The 17,001-nt window shown below is 35.1% G+C and overlaps 2 protein-coding genes across 2 annotated transcripts; one reads left to right on the top strand and one right to left on the bottom strand.

The window, feature by feature from the left end:
* Positions 1–3,130: 3,130 nt before the first annotated feature.
* LOC128984146 (uncharacterized) lies at positions 3,131–3,637 on the bottom strand. The gene has a single exon (XM_054403435.1). The coding sequence runs from the start codon at positions 3,635–3,637 to the stop codon at positions 3,131–3,133; it is 507 nt and encodes a 168-aa protein (XP_054259410.1).
* A 1,612-nt stretch (positions 3,638–5,249) lies between these two features.
* LOC128984145 (uncharacterized) lies at positions 5,250–6,689 on the top strand. The gene has a single exon (XM_054403434.1). It carries the CDS (start codon positions 5,250–5,252, stop codon positions 6,687–6,689), a length of 1,440 nt encoding a protein of 479 aa, XP_054259409.1.
* The last annotated feature ends 10,312 nt before the right edge of the window (positions 6,690–17,001 follow it).

Genomic DNA, 17,001 nt, shown 5'->3' with positions numbered 1-17,001 from the left:
GGGATTGGGGGGGGGGTGTTTTGATGTTGATGTTGGTTTTGATCTTCTTTTCTTTTTACCTCCTTCTATACCCTTCCCAATATCAGAAGTTGGTTGAGCAAATTTTTCTTTGTTGATGGCATCAAGAAGAGAATCTGAAAAAAAAATCCAAACCAAACAAACTTAAAGATATTTTTTGGGATAAACACTTCTGGCTTGACAATATCGATGAACTGTCTTGTTATTTAACACTTCCGGATTTAGACCGAACCCATTTTCTTCTTATTTTTAATAGAATCCGGCAAATTATTATTTTTGGGTTTGGTTGATTAGAACTTCTATCATAAATGTTGGCTGCAAAAGTGGTTAAGAATTTATGGTTTCAATTTACATTAACCAAAATAGGCTTACAACAATTGACAGTGATAGTTAGTTGTCAACCTATAACTAAAGAAATCTGTTAAAGCTTGTAAATAAAGCCCAAAGGCGAGAAGAGAACTATTGCTTTCCAATCTACTCTCTGAATTAAAAACCATATGGATACATTTGAGTCAATTCAATCCTAAATGAACTGAAACAAACAATACAAAGAATGGGCAACCAGCTAGCAAGCAAATTATTAGCAATATGGTTACGGTAGGGCTATTATCTCTTTAGGTATTTTGAGCTAGATCCTAGGACTCGCACATCCCACACTTCCCACGCTGAGTTGGGGGGCTCCTTTTTAGCCAACAATTTTCTAACGTTGCCTTTACATCCCACACTTCCCACGCTGAGTTGGGGGCTCCTTTTTAGCCAACAATTTTCTAACGTTGCCTTTACATCCCACACTTCCCACGCTGAGTTGGGGGGCTCCTTTTTAGCCAACAATTTTCTAACATTGCCTTTACATCCCACATTTCCCACGCTGAGTTGGGGGGCTCCTTTTTAGCCAACAATTTTCTAATTTTGCCTTCTGGTTAGTAACATGTTTCTGAAGATATTAGCCAAGATTTTAGTACGGTTCCCACACTATGAGCCCTGATAAATTCTACAACCACATAATATTTTCTAAATTTTCCATCTTTACATATTACTGCAACCTGAAAAACAAAGCTTAGACTAGCCTATTTCTTAAAACAGATAGACATAACAGCTCATGTCGTTGTTTTAAAATATACTACTACGAGATAATAAAGTTATTAAAATAAATCTTAACTCTCCCCCCGCTATTTAATTTATAATTCAAGTATTATGTTAGCTTAACAAGTCTGGTGTTATACAACGCTTTTTTGTTCAAGAGTATGTTATTGTTTTCAACAAGGAATGCAGAAAATGTTAACTTAAGAAATCTTTTTAAAAGAAACGGATTTTAAGATTATAGGACGGTCATTTAACTTATAATGAATTCTGTAGGAATATGGGAAAATAATATGATAAAGGAAACCATTTCAAATTAACTTAATGATATATAGGCTAAATTTGAGAATAACAAAGTATACAAACTACAACTTGAGCATAACCAAGTACAAACTTCCAAGCTGTTTGAGTTTAACAATTTTGTTGAACTATGCCTAACTAATAAATTAAGTATTTAAGGTCTCAAAATATATTACTTGTAGTATATTTTTCAAATTCAAATTCTTTAGTGAGTCAAAACTTTGCATTATTATACAAAGACAGGAGTATCTTAGTAGATTAAGTTTCATTATTAGAAATGATTAATGTTAGCTCAAAAATTTAATTTTTATCTGAATACAATACAGTAGTTGTAGTTGATAAAAATTTGACCCTACAACTGATGAATGAATCTTGGTTTGTACATAAAGATTATATAACTAAAGCAATTAGTATAGCATAAATAATAACCTGTAATTAGCGTGGATGGCATGGTTCCATTTTGATTCCTTTGTTGTAGATAACTTTTTAACAGTATTTATCCTGTTTGCCGTAGATTATTTCCTTCAGGTTCTGATGATCAATCTGAATTAATTGTATTAAAGACTAGACTTTAAAAGTACAAAATTGGAACTATTTTATTTTGTGGTTCTTATAGTGAATCACTCAATGATCTATTCCCGTAAAAAAAAACATTATCATTTGAACTTGACCCACTTACAAGCTATTGAAGATATTTTGTTTGATTATGAAAAGTAAAACTTTAAAACACAAAATATTCTAGTTCATCCACCTCCACCTAGAAATATTCTTCCCCTATTATACCCCCTCCCCCACCTACTCCAACCTTATTTAGTAGAGAGGTGATTTCGTAAGGAGCCATTTCGTTAATACATATACCATGTTCCGATGCAATACTTGTGAAGCTTTATTTAAAGATGGACTGCTTTTGAACATTCATGAAGATATTGAACAAAATATAGACTTAATAGAAATTAATAGGAATGAAGAACAACTTGAAGCAATAGATAAACTATTAGTTCAGCACGAATTTTCAAGACCTTTCGGTGAAGATCATACCTACGACACATTCCGATGAAATACTTGTGCAGCATTATTTAACCCTAGATCTGGCGTTAACAAAACTTTCAAAATGGCAGTGATTTTTGTGCCTTTTGTAGTGGTAAAGTACTTTTCACCATTTTACAACTTTGTATAAAAGTATTATACATTGACTTTTACTAGAGTGGATATATTGTTAGCAATGATAACATTATTTTAGTCACCATGGATATTATAAAATTCAAAATAAAGTTTGAAATGACAAAAAAATTTACAGAAAAAAATGTTATTACAAAGTATAAAAATAAATATACATCATAACATTAGCAACCAGGAGAGTGACATAAGTAGGACTAGATGAAAAATGTAAGCCCTATCAGGAGGGAATGTCTCTAGTTGTCTGAATCAGATTCTGACGCAACTGCCGCCTCCTGTTGCACTCGACGCCCACGTCTATTCCAGCGGAAGTGCTGCAGGCTTTCGTAACACTGAGGATGGACCCCTACACCACAGCCCAGACAACTATAAAAGCTCCTGCAGCGCGTCGGTTGTTCCTCCAGGACACATACCTCGCAGTTCCTTTTAGACTGCGTTTTCGTCAGGGTATGGGCTTCGTTCTGGACTTGGGTGACAGGTATTTCACCCTCCAAAGGCTGCACGACGTTACTGCGTACCAATGACATGACTATGTCGTTCATAAACTCAACCCTACTCATAGGCTGTTGGTTAGACAGCTAATAGGGAGTAGGTAGGCATTGAAGATCGCCATATCCATGTAATTGTACACAATTTTCTTCCAGTACTTTTTGGTCTGTCGTGAACAAGTCACATGGTAGATACTTTTTTCTTTACTATCAACACCTCCCATGTGTTGATTGTAGCGATGTATCACCATGGGCTTGGTCACGACGTCATACCCCCTGTTTACTTCGACGTTTTCTGCATGACAAGCAGTGGAGATGAGGTGGACCGGTTTACGAGTGGCTTTCTCCTTGAATTTCAGCAAAAGGATGTTCTCATTCCCTTTCCTGAAATACAATGATTCCCCAACACAAAGCTTGGCCTGCAGAACCGTTTTTGACAGCTCCTTACTCCTCTTGTTCACTGTACCAGTCAAGTAAGACTTGGCTTCGTACAGTGAACGCGCCAGAGGTAACTTTGTGTAGTAGTTGTCAGTAAACAGGTGGTATCTCTTACGCAACAGATTGCAGCGGTCCATAAGGTACAGCACGACTTTTTGAGTGAAGGCGAGAGGGCCTTCAGCCAAAAAAATCCCTCCCAGAATACATTACGCTGTCTAACACGTAACCGGTGCGTAAATCGCACAGTTCAAATTTCTTTATCCCTAATCGAGCATGACGCTTGTTTGGCATGTATTGAATGAAAACGCACCTGTTTTTCATGCCAATCATGCTTTCATCAATTCATATTTCTTGATGCGGGACAAATAAATTGCGAAAAGCTTCTACCAATGGGTTAACGAAGTCGCTCACTTTAACCCACCCTGGGTGACCCCGGGGTATTAGTGGACGACTCGACACCTGGAACATTGACAGAATCAACTGAAATCTTCTAAGCGACATGGTGTTAGGAAAAAAGGCGTAATCAGATTAGGCACAGTCGACCATTTAGATTCAAGCCTTTTTTTCTTCATCAAACCCATGTTGATCAGAAGCGCCCAGATTTTTTTTAATTTCCTCAACTGTCACATCGACCCAACTATACAGGCGAGTATTCGGTCGATTTGTCCCATTGAGAACTCGTTCAGCAATGTTGTTTTTTTTTAACTCAATAAGCCTGTCAACTAAGGCCTCAAAAAAGTCATCAACCGGCATAGTTCGAGTGATTAGTTCTGCTCGATCAGTACTAACCCACTGCATAAAAGTAATATCATCAGTTTCAGTGCCTAGTAGCTCAATAAGAAATCGTCTACCTGGGCAGAGCTCACAAAGATCAAGCATGCATTCACTACTCTCAGAGTTGCAAACCAGTAAATCAATTAAGTCTTTGTAATCAGTACCTATTGAGGTTTGCTCCAGCAATCATAAGTTTTACATTCTGGTGGTACTTGCACACACATACACTGTGTGTACCAGATGACCCAGGTAAAACACACCACTTGGGCCTTAAGGAGCAAAAATCTGACCTACCAATTTTATGGCTAGGATATTTTTCTTTGAAAGCCACAAACAACTCATTCAATGTATACAGTATTAGTATTTTTTGTTTATAAACTTTGTGACCCAATGAAACACATTCCTTTTTCCGGGGGATAACCGACTATTTTCATCGTCTTCATAAAACTTAATGACATCATTAACAACTTCATTACTTAATCTGTGGCCATCCTTATTTTTTAATTCAGGTAAAACACCTTGACTTTTCATTAGTTTTCGTGATAATCGTACTTGATAATCAGTAACATCAAACTCTTTACATATCCGTTGTTTGGACCAAGAACTGGGTAATCACTTATGAAAAACTTGAAGGTGTTCAAATTTATGTGGATGATATAACAATCTGTGGCAATGATCAGGCTGAACATGACAGGAACTTGAGCAATTTCATGAAAGCTGTTTCCAAATATAATCTTACCTTGAATAAACATAAATGCAAGTTTTCTACAGCTGTGATCCATCTATTAGGTTATGTAATCAGTCATAAATCAATAAGACCAGTTCCAGATCGTTTGCAACCACTTCGAGATCTTCCCATTCCAACCAACTCAAATTCTCTTCACAGAGCTCTTGGTATGTTCTCCCACTATTCACAATTCATTCCTAAATTTTCTGAAAAGGTGAGCTGTTTAAACAGAAGTTCATTTCCACTGAATGAAGAAGCTAAATGTGTATTCCAAAGACACACAAGACATTGTTAATGCAGTAACTTCTTCGATTGACTGTGATGGGTTGTTAACAGTTGAAACTGATGCATCAAATCATGCAATAGGAGCAGCTTTGACTATTGATGATAGACCAGTAGCGTTTTTCTCTAGAACACTAACAAACTCGGAACAGAAACATTCATCAATTGAGAAAGAAGCATATGCAATAGTTGAGGCTTTAAGAAAATGGAGGCACTATCTCATAGGCAAACACTTTCGCCTTATAACAGACCAACGATCTGTAGCATTCATGTTCAGTGATCGGAATGCGAGCAAAATCAAGAATGATAAAATAATGAGATGGAGAATTGAGTTATCTTTTTACAAGTATGAGATTATTTACAGAGCTGGAAAAGAGAACAAAACAGCAGATGCTTTGTCCAGGGTGTGTTCATCGATGGAAGGAAGTTTATCAAACCTAGTATCACTACATGACGCTTTATGTCATCCAGGAGTGTCTCGAATGTATCATTGGGCTCGAAGTAAAAACTTGCCTTATTCACTGGATGAAATCAGGAAAGTAACTTCCTCCTGTCGAACCTGTTTAGAGGTGAAACCTCGATTCCACAAACATGAAGGACAACTTATCAAAGCTACTCAACCATTCGAAAGACTGAATATAGATTTAAAAGGGCCACTTCCATCCAAAAGTAGAAATCGTTATCTTTTAATAGTCGTAGATGAATACTCTCGATTTCCATTCGCATTCCCTACTCAATACACAACTGCTAGGACTGTTATTCCGAGACTTAAGGAACTTTTCTCAATATTTGGAATACCGGCTTATATTCATTCTGACAGAGGTTCATGTTTTATGTCTCAAGAGCTAAAATCATTTTTATGTTTACTAGGAGTTGCTACTAGTCGTACAACAGCTTACAATCCTCAGGGTAACGGACAAGCTGAGAGGTATGTTGGTATTATATGGAAGACAATCGAACTATCACTTAAAAGTAAAAATCTGGACATATCTGATTGGGAAAAAGTACATTTAGAAGCTTTGCACTCTATCCGGTCGTTATTGTGTACTTCAACAAATACAACACCACATGAAAGACTATTTCTCTTTTCTAGAAGATCTAGTAATGGTAAGACAACTCCCTCGTGGCTCATGAACCCAGGTCCAGTGCTCATAAAACGGTCTGTCAGGAGCTCAAAATACGAACCACTCGTTGAAGAAGTACTGCTCCTTGAGGGCAATCCTGAGTATTCTCACATAAGATATGCAGATGGCCGTGAAACTACAGTGAGTTCCAGGCATTTAGCACCTGTAGGAGAAGTGTCATGTCATGAAGAAGACTCAAACTCCAATCTACGAGATGAAGAAGACTCAAACTCAAATCTACGACATGAAGAAGGCTCAAACTCAAATCTACAAATAAATTAAAAAGTTCTGAAGTTGAGGTCGAAACTGAGCCTATCTTCCAAGAAGAAGAAATACTGAATCAAGACCATGTTCCTCTAAGGAGAAGCTGCAGGAGTAAACACGCACCTTTGTATTTAAAAGACTATGTCAGCTAGAAGGGGAAGAATGTCATATAATTCCTTTCTATCTGTACATTGAAACATCTGTTCAAATGTTTAGAAATTGTTTTTGTTTACTTTGATGTTTTGGTTCATATTGTAAACTTTGATATCATGCTAGATTCGTTGTTCAATAAAGCCTAACTAAAGGTTATTTCGTTTATAATGGTTTTATTCATTCAATCTAGAACACTCTGGGTCTTTTTATTTGGAAAATATTTAACTCTATCAGAGGGACCTATTTTAGAAACATTTCCATTTAAATATTTGATTTCCCTAGAATGCAAATTCTCAACCCCTTTGTCAGCTAACTCGTCAGCCAAAGCCTTCTTTACCGCATCATCAAGGGTTAGGTTAGGTTTCCTTAGAAAATAATTTTGTGTTTGCTTATTCCTAATACCTGTAGTGATGTGATTTGATCTAATATTTCTTCTTGAAGTCGCTCCTCCGTCCCAAAACCTCAATGAACACTGAGTTTTTTCAAACTACTTAAGAAATCATTAAATGATTCATTTTCTCCCTGTTTCCAAGCACGGAATCTTTGCTTTTCAACACTCAGTAGAGGTTTAGGTGAAAGTTGGGAACATAAGGAATTTTAAATTTAAATAGAGCTTAGTTCTTTAGTTTTTGGCCAAGATTTTGGTTTTAATTTGTTGTAAATCTTCTGACCCACACCACTAATGAACAATAAAAATATTTGTATCCTGAGTTTTATGAGAATCATTTGTTAGACATATTTTTGTAAACATTAATAAATACTCCTTCCGCAGCAAACCTGCAGACTAAGGGAATTTTCATCTGTCTGAACATAGTTTTACTGAAATGTGTTAGAAAATTACACTATTGATGGGTTTGGAACTAATGTGATAGCTCTTCGTTTGAAGTACAAACTATTCAACATGTTATTTGATTACACCTTAAAATCTATCATTGTCTTTGTATTGTAGGTAGCATTAATAAGTGTTCAAAGTCTCAATTATCATGGACGTAGTCTTATCCTCTAACATAGTAACATAATAATAAATCAATAACTTACCTAATATAATGCTAATATCCAATGCAAAATAACAATCCAATGTACCGTTGTAGACGTAATTGATAACGGATAACGTAAAACAAAACAATGGTAGCACTACGCCTCACAAAGAACAATATGTCATGTATCGCTCAAGTATCACTCACATCCACAGCTAACCAATACAACGCAACTGTCAGCAGTTATGTACGTGGTTTTCTCACCTCCGCGGTGAAAAATAGTCTCAAGGCCAAGAGTTTTGACAAGCCGTGGAAGTGAAAGTTCTTCGCCCCTGCCAAAACTGTTTCGCACGTTTTCCTATTGCGATTCCTGTTCTCAAAATTAAATTTAAATAAATATATACTTTTGCAAAAATATAAGATGTAACATTGCAATACGACAACATACAGAATGTTTCAGAACTCCCTACCAATATTTTAGGGCATTTTTCCTGGGTAGGAATCATATCTAAATATCATTTAAATTGTCCGGAAGTCAATTGAGTGGTGCAATATTTTACTACAAACCAAATGTTGTGAAAAATGGTTTTATAGTGACTCTTTCTAGTTTATAACAATCGAAACCCACTATTAGCGCACAGTTAGTAGATTACGATTAGTAAAAATAATACAAAACAGTAACTAAATACTGCCTTCAAGGACGACACTTGATGGCCATCAAGAAAACACACAGGGATGTTATTTTTTACATTATTTTAATGAAGAATTATATGTTCGCTAAACAGTAAACCTTTTATAAAGCCAAATATACTGTATATTTAGACGAAGAAGTAGGAAGAAGGAGGAAGCCGTCCTTCTAGGTTTGTATCAATCCCGACATGCAGTGCCCGAAACCTCCACCAATACCGAGCCAGATACAAGTCACGTGACGCGATTCTCGTATCTGATTGGAGACTGACACCGGCTGTAATAGAATAGCCTAGTTCTTCTTTCTTTCTCTAAGGTGACTCCCCTTGAACTAGGCAGTCCCTGGAATGTACATGACTCATGCAGGGGGGTCACATTCCATGGATTGCCTGGCGAGATTACTCCTCTCCCACATGTCATAGTATGAGTAAAATAACAATGATTCACCCTGTCCTTCTAGTCGCGGCATTACCACTGAGGATGCCCCATCACAGCATGGGTAAAAAGTGTTGTATTGTACGTAGTGTATAATAAACTGAATAGGCGCGGCTCATACTGAAAAACTGAGAACCCAGTGATGACATCGAATGCTTTAGCCTACTAATGAAAACAATATACAACAACGCCTAAAAGATAAATAATCTACATGCTTAAAACAAATCATAAAATACATTAAGCGACTAGAAATAAATGAAAATCCACATGCATAAAATTGAGCAACAAGACAATTAATGGGACTAGAAATAGGTAAACAAAGGAATAATTTGAACATCTAAAAAAAAAAAAAATTACATACATGCAAGGGATTATTTTACCATAGATAAAACATAGTTATGTTTGATCTATGATTTTACGAAGATGGAAAAACACTTAAAATGATGAAAAGTCAGTAAACGTCAGGTAGCCCCATCGGTCGAAATTTGGTTCTCTTAATATGCGTACTATTTCCTTGACTTGAACATTGTCCACATCATCGTTGATTGGCCACTTGAACTTCTTTTTTTTAAGAAACTTTCCAAGAACTTAACCGTTACACTTTTTGCATTTCCTTCGCCGTTAATTGACAAAATTTGTCTCACATAGTTTTTCGGTTCATCGTTGTTCATATATGGCACGACTACCCACTGGCTTTGTCGGAGATTGTCTAGATCTAGTGGCAGAGGTGTCTCTTCCACGGGAGATTCTTCTTGGGCGTGCACTCCTTCTAGGTCTTCCTCAACGTCGTCGCCTTCTTCGGACTCGTAATCGGATCTTCTCTTTTTTTTAGCCCTCACTTCGTCCATTTCCTTTCTTGCTTTTTGTCTACCTTCCCGCAATCGTTTCCTTTCCTCCTTCTCCTTGTCTGTTCTTAATTTATCTTCTTCTTTTTGCTGATAGAAATTTTTCCATTCTGCAGACGTTGCCGCGCTTGGAAATTATTTTTTTTCCTGATGGTTTTTGATTTTGGTGGCTTCTGTTCAGGCCAGTAAAGCGCGTCTTTAAATGGTGTCGTCATTTTTGCCTTCATATTTTGCGGGGTCAAGGTCGGTGTTTTGGGTGAGGATCGATTCGGTGTTTCCGGGGGGATCATTATGGAGTTTTGGTCACACTGCGAATTAGGAGTCTGTGGGAAATTGGCAGGTGAGCTTAGGTTTAAAAGAAAAGATTGGTTTGATAAGTTGGATAGGTTGAATGAGAGGGGAGAGGGAATATCAATCGGGGAAGAGGTTGTGGGATCAAGATGGGAACATGATGGTTCGGTGTTTAGATATAAATCTGGGTTTGTCGATTGTCCCAACAGTGGATTTTTGATGCAGGGTTGATTTGTTCTGTGTATTTTTTTCGACTGTAATTACCGGCACTTAGAGTTCGATAGGAACTAATATCTTAAAAAGATGTTAATCCATTAAAAAGAGACCTTCTTGATTTTTCATTAAATGCAACTATATTTACAAGTGCCCCAGTTTTTTGTTGAATTCCAACTATATTCTTAGCAAAGTGTTCTACAGTGACTTTGTCTCGTTCACAACCCATGGGCGAGCAAATTAGTTTTTTTAGTTTTAGTTTTAGAAAATCTTCTGTTAACTTATTGAATGCTAAGTCAAACGAGGCTTTTGTTGGTTTGCTGTAGTAGGTCTTTTTGGTCACTAAACCATACACGGAAGCACCCTCCAAGGTTCTTTGTCTGGTGAGATGGTTATTTACAAAATCTTGAATCTTGGGCTTTCCAAATCGCTTCTTGAAAACAACTACTACTTCAGCGCTCATTTGTTTTTCATCATGAATGTCTGTAGAGATAGAATGGGCAAAATCAGTATCTCAATGCTGATTAAAACTTGTTATAACATTATTTATGTTTACCTCGGTTACTGTGATTTGAGTGTTACTAGTTGGCTTGTATGTTTTATCATTAGTCATTACCCTAGGTGGAACAGGATGATTAGCTGGTGGATCACAAGATGATGGATTTCGTTGTCACAATAAACTCGGTTGGATGTCGTCAAATTTTACATATGTCCTTTTTGCTCTGTATAATGGCGTATGAAGTAGACGAAGAAGTAGGAAGAAGGAGGAAGCCGTCCTTCTAGTTTGTATCAATCCCGACATGCAGTGCCCGAAACCTCCACCAATACCGAGCCAGATACAAGTCACGTGACGCGATTCTCGTATCTGATTGGAGACTGACACCGGCTGTAATAGAATAGCCTAGTTCTTCTTTCTTTCTCTAAGGCGACTCCCCTTGAACTTGAAATTTAGACTGTTCCACTAATCGATATTCAGTTCCCGCGTAAATTATTGCTTTAAATGATTCTGAAATGTTTCATATTATTTTTGTTTGCCATTAGTTAATTAATTATTCCCTGTAAATTCATTTGACCCCACTACATTCGGGAAGATATGTACATGAAAACATAAGTTCGACACCCTATTTATTAATACAGAGAAACTCCTAAAATATGTTAAATTACATTATTTTAGTTTGAAAACTGATATGCATTATATTTTATTACATTTAATATAACATAATACAGCATTAAAATTTAAAATACAACGCAATAATTTTAGGTCCTAATTCACGTACATGCTACAGTTAAACCGGCTTTGAAAGTTCAATTTTTAAACCATAGATTCATATTTCTACGATAATTTATTACCAATAATAGCTGTAATATATCCTTATTTGCAAAATAAAACAAAAAGTTGAATTGATTTAATTCTGCTGTCGAAATTACGTTTGACGTGACAATTTAAAACCTATATTCGACATCTACTGTCGTAATTCGAGAAGGTATGTAAATGAAAACGTAAGTTCGACACCGTTAAAATTAATTATAAAACAAGTTAAAACGTTCTCAAAACTATATTCTTTTTAATTTTAAACATCCCATTTAATTGTAAAATTAATCAGCAATGTTATATTATACTTCAAAGTTAAATAATGTTTAGAATTCACATGCCTACTTTTTAGCTAGTTCAATAAGATTCTTACCTGGAATTGGTTAGTCCGTGCACTGCCTCCAAGAAACAGAACGTAACTAACGAACTAATTAGGAGGGAGATTTGTAGGTTGGTGGAGCGGGGAAAAGAAGAACGCCAGCTGATGTTTGAGTAGCAGACGAACTAAAATGCAATGCGCAGCAGTTGTTTATTTGCGCTATTGGATATCATGTCGAAATAAGATGACGTGTCGAAGATCGGTGTTTTACCTTACTAGTTTGGGTTATAACTGTCCAAATTGAATCAATCTCGTATAATTATATTCCAATTAACATTATATTCCAGCTTCGTTTCCATCAACAGCGAGACGTGAGATCTTTTGTAGGCTATACATAAGAAGCCTGAAATAACCCATAATATAAATAACAAGTGTCTTAGATGATCACATTGTAGATAAGCATTTGAATAAAATAATTTTTTTTAGTAAACAATGCAACTCAAAAGCTTTTTTGTGAACAATATTTGAGAAATTTCATTATTTAATTTTAATAAAACATTATTTACTTTTAAAACGAATCAAGAATTCATTTTTTACACTTTTAGTTTGTCCAAATCAGACAGGTCTGTGCAATTCAATTTGCCAGTTTGAGATCAAATTGACATAATAGTTAAATATTATTTAAATCACTTGAAACTACACAGATTGCTTGAAAACACCTTCAATCTAATAAAATAATAAAATATTTTGGTATTATTCAGTAAGTCAAGATAATCCTGTACATGAAAATTATTGTAATACAACTCAGATTATTTTCTTGTCAATTATAATATTAATATTGACAACTTAAACTGTACTGGACACCACACCAAAATCTGTGAACTAATATTGACTATATACAACAAATCTGCAATAATTATATTGGTCATAAATCCCCACAACGGGCAAGTAAACTGTGAACCAACAAATAAATATCCTGCTACTCAGAGCTAGAACTAGACACACCCGTCTGACAGGAATTGTAAAAGTAGTGTTGTAGAATGGAAACACTTGTTGGGGAGAGTATAAGGGTGATTCTCCAGTTAGAGGCCATTTTGACTTGGTAAAAAATAAAAATAACAAAAAAGGTTTTTCTGCAATTTTATCAATTGAAATGATTTATTACTTGTCATAGGGCATGCCTACATTGCTGGCAGAGCTACTTTATTTATTTTTTATGTTTTATGACCTTTTTTAAACTAACCTAGCCATGCTAATGACATTAGGTCCATGCTAATGACGGTTTCGTAAATAAAAGACCAACATCTATATATATATAATACGCTAAGCCGATTTTTGTAAACAGAACTCCTCCCTCATTTTTGGACCGATTTTGATGATTGAAGTGTCAAAAAAATTGCCCTGATCTGTAGTTTTGCAAAGTGTTTTTAGTTTTTTGAAATCTTTATTAGATTGGGCAGGATCATCCATCAAAGTTAGGTTTTCTCCCATAAGATTAACATGGGAGAATCTAAATATTTAATTGGAAACTTTGTCTCCACTAATTTGAGAGAACGGCTGGGCGTAGAAACTTGATAGAGGTCTCCAAAGAAAGGCCTTGGTCTATAGATGAGTTATCAAAAGAAACATGAAGTAAAGTCCCTTAGGGCTCTGCCCCAGAAGCCTTTAAAGATCCCTCGACAGATTTGTTTACATTTTGGCCATGTGGATCTTTTTAATGAAACAGCTGTTAATTTTTAAATTGTGTTTTAAACAACACACATTTATATTGGGAGTTACTGAGTTGTCCAAAAGGAGTATTTGCAATGTTATTTTCTGATTTTAAAATTGATTTTCTTTTCTATCATGTTATATTTTGCAATATAACGTTCAATTACGAAATCAGTGGAAATTCCGTTTATCACAGAATTCTTACAATAATTTCTTATTGAACTATCTAATATCTGTTGTACGGGTTGTTGTTTGCCCTTTTCACCACTTTTGAGTACATTTTATCATAATTCTACAGATCATCATAGGTTCATGAGATTATTTTCATACATGTTTTCAATCATTGAAAAACATTCGAATGTTTAATACAATACAAAATAATACAAGTGCAGAAGGGCACGTTGCCCATTTGAGCCATGTCCATATTTTGTTAAATTAATAGTAGCTTACAGCAACTGGATAAAACATTTTACAATATTTATGTAGAAATATGTGCACGATTTAGAAAGTCATTAAGCTGTAAATCTGCAATTTACTACAAACTTTTGAGAGAGATTACGTAGATTTATTCATTCAGCATAGTGAACACATAATATAGATAGGCCTACGTATAAAAATAAGAATTTGAACTCTTAGAGAGCCTTTGAATGTTATTAGAAGAACGAAATGGGTTGTGCTGTGCATGTTTACTAGCGCTACACAGCAACAAAAACCATTTGATTTATCTCTAAGAAATATATTCTTGAAGTGCACTGAGCAGCAGCCTAAAAAAATACTATGTAACTTACCCGTATTGTTACAAAATGCTTGAACTCACTTTGTAACATTTATAATTCCGCTAATATTTCTCCAGCAGATTATTTATCTGCAGAAGAAGTTTATTGTGTTCTTATCGTGTCTAATTACATCCAAAGACAGAAAACCTTGCCTAAAATGGTACCTATCTTGACAAATTATTTGCAGTGGCCTATATTACGGACCGTGGCCCACTGGGTTGTTAACATGATTGAAAATAACACGACATTTCGGCTGTAAAAAAATGCATAAAGAACAAATACTATTTAAGCAGCTACTTCAAGTATATTCCACTACACCTAAGTTTCCGTAGATGAATTAGCGTAAGCCTAGAAAGTAACCGTCGATTTCGACGGGTTTCACCTAGTATATGAATAATTGGCATTATATTTGTATAGAGGATAATTACATCTGTTTACTTGAAATAATAGAAATGTAATGTTAATATTGCAACAACAAAATTATCCAGGAAATTAAAAAAAATCCTTAAAAGTGAAATATGATGACCGACTGCTGCACGGAACAGGTGGATCAATCAATTTCACCACATCACTAAACTTGTATTTCATCTTATCTTCTTTCGAAGGCCATTTGTACTTGTTTCCATCACTTGAATACCGGTACATAACTTTTACTTCCGCTCTTTCATTGTCCATTCCCACTATTTCTCCAGGATATTTAGTCCCCTCATAATTGACTACGACCCAGCCTCCGATCTTCAGTCGTGAGCCACCTGTAGAAAGGGTCTTAATTTACTAATAAACTATAAACAAAAATCATTTATACAGATTATGTAATTAATAATACAATAAAGTAAAATAAAAATCGGCTTGACTTTCAATGAACTGGTATATTTTACGTTTTGACTTTGTGTCTATCTAAATTAAAAACAATAATCTAGCATACAATTGGTAGTGAAAATATGTTAAGAATATTTATCATAAAATACTGTTAACAACCAGTTATTAAGATAAGAATTTATATTATGATTTCAATTGAGTTATATCATTTTAAGCTACATGTTTTTAATTTTTGTTTTTAAATCCACAAGAAAACGTTCTTTATGTAAAAAAGTAAAATAGTTAAAATAACATAGTATTATTTTGATTGTAATAATAACTCTTACCTTCGCCACTATCCAAGCTATCATCTGAGCCATAAACATCCTCATATTTCAGTCTGGTTACTGGTTTTGTAGCTTGTAGATTTTCTTGATCTTTCATGGGAAGCTCTTCTAATATTTGAACATTTTCTTTGGTCAGAACATTTAGCTTCACGAGATGATAGTGGTTACATTTATCACCAGGCCCACAAGAAAAACAACTAAGAGTTCTAAACATCATACTCCCTTCATTTTCTCTTGACCAGCAAGCTTGGTGTACTGACATAGTGCCTTTTATAGGCTTTATTCGTGACACATTTTCCTGCAAGAACTGTCCCTCTTCTAATATGAACTTTTCTTCGATGGGAAGTACATAAATCTTGTCTACTTTTAACTGTAATTCTTCCATAAACTTTTCAAAATTATTGATATCTTTTCCTTGAGCCACAGCTTCGTCTCCGATTCTTTTTAGAGAGCCTCCTACTCCATCAGCAGCATTTTTGCCATGACCTGACTCTGAATAATTCCATGTAATAGATTTTAAATTTGGAAATAGATCAGGTATGCGAGTCGCCATGAGAAAAAAATTGATTTATTTCTATACTGAGAGCTTACACTGTCTGACAGTAGGTGCAGGTGTTCTACTTCCGGACACTGATCAGTGAAGTACTCTAAAATTGGTTTAAGATGTGCCATTATTGCTGGAGCATCATGATCAAGAACAGGTGATATGGTAGCAAAAGCCTTTGTGAAATCCTTTGAATATGCAACACCGCAGTGGAGTGACACCTGTTGCCTTGAAGCGCCAAAATGCACAGACTGAATTTCGGAAGAATATTTACAAATAAAATTTTCAGAAAAGTCTACATTCAGAAGTAAATCTTTGGAGGAAAGTTTAGACTTTAACTCTGTTATAGCATCATACTGGTAGGCAATATTCATTTCATGGAGTAAGAAAGGGTCTAACAAAGATTGGAACTTCTTAACAAGTTCTAAAACTGTACAGTTTGTTCTTCTTTTCTTTACAACCTTCACAGTGATTTCTTTTTTTGTTTTACTACTTATCCTTTTTTCAGTTTCTGATATCCATTCGTTATATTCTGTTAATTCTTCTGAGTCAAAATTTGAATAACATATGTTATTATTTTTACATTTATAGCATTGGTTCTTATAGCATTTGTCTTTTCTTTCTTTCCATGAACATGTCAAGTTGTTGACTATTTCAAATGGTGTGTTTTCTTTAATGACGTTCAAGGAATGCAACTTTGAAATTAATAGTTGCATATTCTCGTGTCGTTGACACAAACAAGTGTCACGAGCATTGACATTTTTTTGACGATCCAATGTGGTCTTAGTTTACAAAATAGGGATAGACTCACATTTAATTTGCTTAAAACAAATTTACTATGCAGATCCCGTAGAGTACCATTTAAGTATCGCTTTTGATAACAAACACCATATTTTTTTATTACGTCTCTTTTACTTGGACAG

The sequence above is a fragment of the Macrosteles quadrilineatus genome, unplaced genomic scaffold (genome assembly GCF_028750875.1).
Source record: "Macrosteles quadrilineatus isolate MER2022 unplaced genomic scaffold, UCM_ALF_1.0 Scaffold_2__2_contigs__length_208266976, whole genome shotgun sequence".
Taxonomy (NCBI): domain Eukaryota; kingdom Metazoa; phylum Arthropoda; class Insecta; order Hemiptera; family Cicadellidae; genus Macrosteles; species Macrosteles quadrilineatus.
Note: the sequence above shows the minus strand (reverse complement) of the source record. Positions and strands in the feature narration are given on the sequence as shown.

Coding starts and splice junctions, on each gene's coding strand:
- LOC128984146 (XM_054403435.1), bottom strand. CDS start 3,637: ATGGACCGCTGCAATCTGTTGCGTAAGAGATACCACCTGTTTACTGAC.
- LOC128984145 (XM_054403434.1), top strand. CDS start 5,250: ATGAAGAAGCTAAATGTGTATTCCAAAGACACACAAGACATTGTTAAT.